The sequence below is a fragment of the Lolium perenne genome, chromosome 7, assembly GCF_019359855.2.
Source record: "Lolium perenne isolate Kyuss_39 chromosome 7, Kyuss_2.0, whole genome shotgun sequence".
In the NCBI taxonomy this organism is placed as follows: domain Eukaryota; kingdom Viridiplantae; phylum Streptophyta; class Magnoliopsida; order Poales; family Poaceae; genus Lolium; species Lolium perenne.
In genome coordinates, this window is record NC_067250.2 from 305,184,270 (window position 1) to 305,193,527 (window position 9,258).

The 9,258-nt window shown below is 47.2% G+C and overlaps 1 protein-coding gene across 1 annotated transcript; it reads right to left on the reverse strand.

Annotated features, from left to right (window-relative positions):
• Nucleotides 1-758: 758 nt before the first annotated feature.
• On the reverse strand, nt 759-1,750 carry LOC127314451 (uncharacterized). Its single transcript, XM_051344918.2, has one exon. It carries the CDS (start codon nt 1,702-1,704, stop codon nt 1,024-1,026), a length of 681 nt encoding a protein of 226 aa, XP_051200878.2. The 5' UTR covers nt 1,705-1,750; the 3' UTR covers nt 759-1,023.
• Between the last annotated feature and the right edge of the window lie 7,508 nt (nt 1,751-9,258).

Sequence of the window (9,258 nt, forward strand, 5' to 3'; positions counted from 1 at the left end):
AATCCGGCAAGATGCCGACGGCCTACGGCCCTCGGCGTATCAAGTACTTGCCCTCGGCGTACGATACGCCGACGGGGCCCCTCGGCGTAGCTCCTCGGGGAAGGTGGGCCTCGGCGGAGGCCACGTGGCCCTCGGCGTAGCGCCGCCCGTCGGCGTAGACGAAGAGGGCCGACGGCAGGCCCCACCCGTCGGCGTACTGGCCGTCGGCGCAGCTCGCTGACCGGCACCGTCAAGATGACGGCCGTTACGGCTACGCCGAGGGCCGCACCGTCGGCGTACGGCCACACGTGGCGCGACCTGGGCGGCCCTGGCGCACGATACGCCGAGGGGCACACCGTCGGCGTAGCTGCACACGTGGCGAGCCCTGAGCGTTCCTGGCGCACGATACGCCAAGGGTCGCACCGTCGGTGTAGCTGCACACGTGGCGAGCCCTGAGCGTCCCTGGCGCACGATACGCCGAGGGGCACACCGTCGGCGTAGCCCTGTGCCATTTGGTCCATTTTGGACGCGTGGCGCGCCCTGGGCATACCTGGCGCTACCCCGAGGGGAATGCCGTCGGCGTACCCTTGTGCCATTTGGCACATTTTTGGACGCGTGGCGCGCCCTGGGCATACCTGGCGCTACCCTGATGGGTATGCCGTCGGCGTAGCCGCAGCCATTTGGCATTTTTTTCCGTTTTTTCTGTTTCGCACGTTTTCCAGATTTGGCAGGATATAAATTCACATATAATTCACAGAAAATTCACAGGCATGAAGTGCAAATACACATAACATCAAGTGCATACAGGCATGAGGAAAAAAATTTGTTCTAACGTGCACTGTTCATCGATCAGGACACTATTCATTGATCATTGTGGACATGCCGCCAGGGGCAACGGCGGCACGCCCTGCCGCCTCCGGCTGTGGCGGCAGGCAACACATGTTGCCTGGCACGCGTGCCGTCACGACGCAAGTGGTCCTTTTTGACAATAATTTTCGGAGGTGGTCCTTTTTGACAATTCACTCACGTAGGTGGTCTGTTTTGTCAAAAATTCGGGGGAGAGATTCCGGCTCCGGATACGCTGAAGTCGGGGCAGGCTATTGGGCTGAAAGTGCACTTGACCTTCTCGAACAGGACGACGACGCCCGGCTCCGGATTCTCTGACGACGGGGCGACCACCTTCAGCTTGATCGGGCTGCAGGTAGCCTCTATCTTGCAGTTGGTGTAGAACGCCGTGTACTTCAACTTGCCGGTCACCTTCACTTTCAGCTCGAACGTCCCATTGGCCTTCTGCTTCCCGAACTCGGCCACGCCGGCGTTGCCCAGCGTCACGACGCTGCTGTCGGAGCCGCTGACGAGGCGGTGCAGCGTCGTCTTCGAGGCGTCGTACTTGTGTCCCTTGTCGCTGAGCTGGACGCGCTCGAACTGCTGGTCGTCGAAGAAGTAGGCGGCCTCCAGCGCCTCCTTGTTCGTCATTGTCATCGCCCAGTTGGGGTTGCGCACGGCCAGCACCAGCGACAGGTTGTATGCCAGCCCCGTCGCCGGGGCGGTCGCGAGCTCGAACCTGGTCAGCGAGGCGTCGTCCACGGTGATGGTGACTTGGCGGAGGACGCCAAAGGCGGCGATTATGACGGCGACGGCGGTGAGCACGACGAACGCGACGGTGAGCAGGCAGTAGCACAGGATGTTCTCGCGAATGCTGGAGCAACACTCGCGACAGCCCATGGTATGGTATGCGAGGAGGAGAGAAACTTGAGAGGCAAAAAAGTTGTGGTTCATAGAGAACTCTGATGCTACTTATGCAATGGGATTAGTCAAACTATTGCGGGTCTTTGGGTACCAAGTCTTATTTTTTTAGAGACGTATATAGATATATAAGTTTTGAAACTCAATTAGGTCCTAGAATTTTTGAATATATAGATTTCAGAAACTCATCAGAATAGATGATGTTTTAGATAGTGACGCGGTCTCCGGTCTGCATCTTTGATTTACTCTTTGCACCTCATAGATAGTTGGTCCACGCGCAGAGCTGTTGTCGCGCATCAATCATTTTGCGGAGATGTTATAACAATAAAAATATGAGTATGAAACAATAATTTCGGACGTTTGCTACACTAGACTATATACGGGCGCAACCTATGCGAAATATTGAATCGAGGACTAAGAAACTTGCTAGCTTAGGCGATGGACAACGCCAATCGAACATGGAGCCACCCTGGTACTGGTAGTACCTCAGATCAATGAGTTGAAGAATAAGTCAACCTGCACAACACTTTACATTAACTCAACTGGACAGCGCATCGTCACAGAACAAAACCTTTGTAAAGTATGTTGAACATGCCTACCAGCTAGCCCAGAGCATTAACAACACCAAAACCTTTGTAAAATATGTGCGTTTCATAATTAGTGCCTAAGCACGAACAACCAAAACCATGCCATACATGAGCTTATGAGCGAGGCAGGTCTCGGTAGGAGTTGTGTGCCCGGAGAGTCAGCAAGCACCAACAGTCAAAGTAGAGCAGATGTGGCACATGCTAGACATATTTTAGTTGTAGATATATACGTCTGTATCCATAAAAAGGAGACGCATATTTTTAGACATATTTTTAGACAGAGGGAGTACATTTTAAACGTGTTTCACATATATTACAAGCTAGTGTATTGTCTTACATGGAAGTGATACGAGACAAACTGCACAACAGCAGACCGTCACCCACTAGGTGTGCACGTCAGCGACAAAGGGGTTTGTAGCCTACGGTTCGTCGAACTCGGTCCCTATGGGTTGCGGCTGCCGTTGGGTGTGCATTGTGCAGCATCCGCCCTCAATCGGCCGTCCATCCCTGCATTGTTGTCTCGCCCTCCAGGTCTGCGCATCGGCAAGGGAAAAGGGCATTGGAGGGCAGGCCCGCAACTTAGAAACCGGGCCACGGCCGGAGGACAGGTTGGCGACTCGCACTTCTCTATCTACTCCACCCTACCAGCTTTGTCCAGTGCCGAGGGCAAAGTGTACGGCAGAGAGTATATATTGATCGGATTCGTATGGACGTGTTGTTGGAGATATGCCCAAGAGGCAATAATAAAAGTGGTTATTATATATCTTTGTGTTTATGATAAATGTTTATATACCATGCTATAATTGTATTAACCGAAACATTGATACATGTGTGTTATGTAAACAACAATGAGTCCCTAGTAAGCCTCTTAACTAGCTTGTTGATTAATAGATGATTATAGTTTCATAATCATGAACATTGGATGTTATTAATAACAAGGTTATATCATTATATGAATAATGTAATGGACACACCCAATTAAGCGTAGCATAAGATCACGTCATTAAGTTATTTGCTATAAGCTTTCGATACATAGTTACCTAGTCCTTTCGACCATGAGATCATGTAAATCACTTATACCGGAAAGGTACTTTGATCACATCAAACGCCACTGCGTAAATGGGTGGTTATAAAGGTGGGATTAAGTATCCGGAAAGTATGAGTTGAGGCATATGGATCAACAGTGGGATTTGTCCATCCCGATGACGGATAGATATACTCTGGGCCCTCTCGGTGGAATATCGTCTAAATAGCTTGCAAGCATATGAATAAGTTCATAAGAGACCACATATCACGGTACGAGTAAAGAGTACTTGTCAGGAGACGAGGTTGAACAAGGTATAGAGAGATACCGATGATCAAACCTCGGACAGTAAAATATCGCGTGACAAAGGGAATTAGTATCGTATGTGAATGGTTCATTCGATCACTAAGTCATCGTTGAATATGTGGGAGCCATTATGGATCTCCAGATCCCGCTATTGGTTATTGGTCGGAGAGAGTTCTCAACCATGTCCACATAGTTCGCGAACCGTAGGGTGACACACTTAAGGTTTGATGTTGTATTAGTAGAACTTGAATATGGAATGGAGTTCGAAGTTTTGTTCGGAGTCTCGGATGGGATCCCGGACATCACGAGGAGTTCCGGAATGGTCCGGAGAATAAGATTCATATATAGGAAGTCATTTTATAAGTTTGAAAATGATCCGGTGAATTTATGGAAGGTTCTAGAAGGTTCTAGAAAAGTCCGGAAGAATTCACTTTGGAAGGCGGAGTCCCGGAGGGACTCCACCACCCATGGCCGGCCAACCCTAGAGGGGTGGAGTCCCAAGTGGACTCCACCAAGGGGGCCAGCCACCCCCCCTCATGGAAGGGTGGGAATCCCACTTGAGGTGGGAGTCCCACCTTGGGTAGGTTTCCCTACACATGGAAGGTTTTGGGTTGGGGTCTTATTCGAAGACTTGTAGTCCAACACTTGGGGGTTCCACCTATATAATGAGGGGCCAAGGGGAGGGGGCCGGCCACCACAACACCACCACCTTTGCCGCACCCCTTGGAGGCCGGCCACCCCCTCTCCCCAAACCCTAGCCGCCCCACTCCTCCACCTCTCCCGCAACGCTTAGCGAAGCTCCGCCGGAGATCTCCATCGACACCGCCACCATGTCGTCGCGCTGCCGGATTCAAGGAGGAGCTACTACTTCCGCTGCCCGCTGGAACGGGGAGAAGGACGTCGTCTTCATCAACACCGAACGTGTGACCGAGTACGGAGGTGCTGCCCGATTGTGGCACCGTCAAGATCTTCTATGCGCTTTTGAAAGCGGCAAGTGATCGTCTACCGCAGCAACAAGAGCCTCATCTTGTAGGCTTTGGAAATCTTCAAGGGTGAGTCTCGTTCATCCCCTCGTTGCTCCCGTCTTCTAGATTGCATCTTGGCTTGGATTGCGTTCTCGCGGTAGGAAATTTTTTGTTTTCTATGCAACGAATCCCTACAGTGGTATCAGAGCCGTGTCTATGCATAGATGGTTGCACGAGTAGAACACAATGGTTTTGTGGGCGTTGATGCTTATGTTGTCTTTAGTTTGAGTACTTTGCATCTTTGTGGCATAGTGGGATGAAGCGGCTCGGGCTAACTTTACATGACCGGTTCATGAGATTTGCTCCACGCTCGACATGCAACTTGTATTGCATAAGTGGCTTTGCGGGTGTCTGTCTCTCCTACTATAGTGAAGATTCAATTTACTCTTCTATTGACAACACTAGTATCACCGTTGTGGTTCATGTTCGTAGGTAGATTAGATCTCACTCGAAAACCCTAAACCACGTAAAATATGCAAACCAAATTAGAGACGTCTAACTTGTTTTTGCAGGGTTTGGTGATGTGATATGGCCATAATGGGATGATGAATATGTATGAGATGATCATTATTGTATTGTGGCAACCGGCAGGAGCCTTATGGTTGTCTTTAAATTTCATGTTGAGTAGTATTTCAAAGAAGTTGTAATAGTTGCTACATGGGAGAACAATCATGAAGACGGCGCCATTGACCTTGACGCTACGCCGACGATGATGGAGATCATGCCCGTTGATGATGGAGATCATGTCCGTGCTTTGGAGATGAAGATCAAAGGCGCAAAGACAAAAGGGCCATATCATATCACATATGAACTGCATGTGATGTTAATCCTTTTATGCATCTTATTTTGCTTAGATCGCGACGGTAGCATTATAAGATGATCCCTCTCACTAAAATATCAAGATAATAAAGTGTTCATCCTTAGTAGCACCATTGCCAAGACTCGTCGTTTCGAAGCATCTCGTGATGATCGGGTGTGATAGACTCAACAAGTGCATACAATGGGTGCAAGCCAGTTTTGCACATGCGGATACTAAGGTGGCCTTGACGAGCCTAGCATGTACAGACATGGTCTCGGAACACGTGATACCGAAAGGTAGAGCATGAATCATATGATTGATATGATGAAACTTTGAATGTTCGCCATTGAAGTTACATCTTGTCTCGTGATGATCGTGAAGGAGATATGCCCTAGAGGCAATAATAAAGTGGTTATTATTTATATCTTTATGTTTATGATAAATGTTTATATATCATGCTATAATTGTATTAACTGAAATATTAGTACATGTGTGATATGTAAACAACAAAGAGTCCCTAGTATGCCTCTTAACTAGCTTGTTGATTAATGGATGATTAGTTTCATAATCATGAACATTGGATGTTATTAATAACAAGGTTATATCATTGTATGAATGATGTAATGGACACACCCAATTAAGCGTAGCATAAGATCACGTCATTAAGTTATTTGCTATAAGCTTTCGATACATAGTTACCTAGTCCTTATGACCATGAGATCATGTAAATCACTTATACCGGAAAGGTACTTTGATTACATCAAACGCCACTGCGTAAATGGGTGGTTATAAAGGTGGGATCAAGTAACCGGAAAGTATGAGTTGAGGTATATGGATCAACAGTGGGATTTGTCCATCCCGATGACGGATAGATATACTCTGGGCCCTCTCGGTGGAATGTCGTCTAATGTCTTGCAAGCATATGAATAAGTTCATAAGAGACCACATATCACGGTACGAGTAAAGAGTACTTGTCAGGAGACGAGGTTGAACAAGGTATAGAGTGATACCGATGATCAAACCTCGGACAAGTAAAATATCGCGTGACAAAGGGAATTGGTATCGTATGTGAATGGTTCATTCGATCACTAAAGTCATCGTTGAATATGTGGGAGCCATTATGGATCTCCAGATCCCGCTATTGGTTATTGGTCGGAGTGAGTACTCAACCATGTCCGCATAGTTCGCGAACCGTAGGGTGACACACTTAAGGTTTGATGTCGTTTAAGTAGATATGGAAATATCGAATGGAGTTCGAAGTTTTGGTCGAAGTCCCGGATGAGATCCCGGACATCACGAGGAGTTCCGGAATGGACCGGAGAATAAGATTCATATATAGGAAGTCATTTTATGAGATTTAAAATGATCCGGAAGGTTCTACAGAAGGTTCTAGAAGGTTCTAGAAAAGTCCGGAAGAAATAAGGATGGAAGGTGGAGTCCCAGAGGGACTCCACCCACCTTGGCCGGCCAGCCTAAGGGAGGAGGAGTCCCAAGTGGACTCCCCACCATGGTGGCCGGCCACCCCACCAAGGAAAGGGGGGAGTCCCACTCCCCCTAGGTTTGGACACTTGGAAGGTTTTGGTTGGGGTCTTATTCTGACACTTTGACCTAAACCTTGGGGCTTCCACCTGTATAAAGAGGGGGAGAGAGGGGCTGGCCGGCCACTCAAGCCACCACCATGGCCGCACCCCTCAAGGGTGCCCTAGCCGGCGCCCCTCTTCCCAAACCCTACCACCTCTCCTCCACCACCTCTCCCGCATATGCTTAGCGAAGCTCCGCCGGAGATCTTCATCAACACCGCCACCACGCCGTCGTGCTGCCGGGATTCCGAGGAGGATCTACTACTTCCGCTGCCCGCTGGAACGGGGAGAAGGACGTCGTCATCAACACCGAACGTGTGACCGAGTACGGAGGTGCTGCCCGATCGTGGCACCGTGATCAAGATCTTCTACGCGCTTTTGCAAGCGGCAAGTGATCATCTACCGCAGCAATAAGAGCCTACTCTTATAGGCTTTGGAAATCTTCAAGGGTTAGTCTTGATCATCCCCTCGTTGCTCCCGTCTTCTAGATTGCATCTTGGCTTGGATTGTGTTCTCGCGGTAGGAAATTTTTTGTTTTCTATGCAACGAATCCCTACAGTGGTATCAGAGCCGTGTCTATGCATAGATGGTTGCACGAGTAGAACACAACGGTTTTGTGGGCGTTGATGCTCTTGTTATCTTTAGTTTGAGTACTTTGCATCTTTGTGGCATAGTGGGATGAAGCGGCTCGGACTAACTTTACATGACCGCGTTCATGAGACTTGTTCCTCGTTCGACATGCAACTTGTATTGCATAAGAGGCTTTGCGGGTGTCTGTCTCTCCTACTATAGTGAAGATTCAATTTACTCTTCTATTGACAACACTAGTATCACCGTTGTGGTTCATGTTCGTAGGTAGATTAGATCTTACTCGAAAACCCTAAACCACGTAAAATATGCAAACCAAATTAGAGACGTCTAACTTGTTTTTGCAGGGTTTGGTGATGTGATATGGCCATAATGTGATAATGAATATGTATGAGATGATCATTATTGTATTGTGGCAACCGGCAGGAGCCTTATGGTTGTCTTTAAATTTCATGTTGAGTAGTATTTCAAAGTAGTTGTAATAGTTGCTACATGAGGTGAACAACCATGAAGACGGCGCCATGAACCTTGACGCTACGCCGACGATGATGGAGATCATGCCCGTTGATGATGGAGATCATGTCCGTCCTTTGGAGATGAAGATCAAAGGCGCAAAGACAAAAGGGCCATATCATATCACATATGAACTGCATGTGATGTTAATCCTTTATGCATCTTATTTTGCTTAGATTGCGACGGTAGCATTATAAGATGATCCCTCACGTTAATATCAAGATAATAAAGTGTTCTCCCCTCGTATGCACCGTTGCATTGTTCGTCGTTTTGAAGCATCTCGTGATGATCGGGTGTGATAAACTCAACATACAACAGGTGTAAGCCATGTTGCACACGCGGAATACTTGGGTTTGCTTGACGAGCCTAGCATGTACAAACATGGCCTCGGGACAACGGAAACCGAAAGGTTGAACATGAGTCATATGGATGATATGATCAACATGTTGATGTTCACCATTGAAGCTACATCATCTCACGTGATGATCGGTTTTGGTGTAGTGAATTTGGATCGTGTACCACTTAACAACTATGAGGGATGTTGTATTAAGTGGGAGTTCATTAGTAATTAGATTAAAACATGAACTAATTATCATAAACATAGTCTGAGTAGTATTTTGAATTAATTTTGTAGTATTGGCATCCGTTTTTCTACCATGCGCTAGTCTTGTTATTGAGATAGAAATACTGTTAAAATCTGACAAGAAACTTTACGGATTGGTACCGTATTGTTAAAAGAATCAAGAATTGATTAAGTCCTATTGCAAACTTTTAGTAAACCTCACATTGTTGATTCAAAGAGCTATGGTTTCAATTAGTACCTAAAGTTATCTTGTCTCCGTGAAACTTGAAGTTCAAATCAGTTTGAAAAGTAAGGAGCTGAAAATTTAGTTTTCAGAAATAATCAAGGTATGAGATGTATGTGATATCTAAGACCTTATTGCAAGATGATAGAATATAATTTGGTGAGACTACATAAACTCATAAGATTGATGGGAATGTACGAAGGTTGAAGACGCAAGGCATCCCAATCCTCCAACTATTGGGGCACTAACGATATTCGCATATCCATGAAGTGATTGTCCTTATTATGCACCGTTGCTATGACTCG

Coding starts and splice junctions, on each gene's coding strand:
- LOC127314451 (XM_051344918.2), bottom strand. CDS start 1,704: ATGGGCTGTCGCGAGTGTTGCTCCAGCATTCGCGAGAACATCCTGTGC.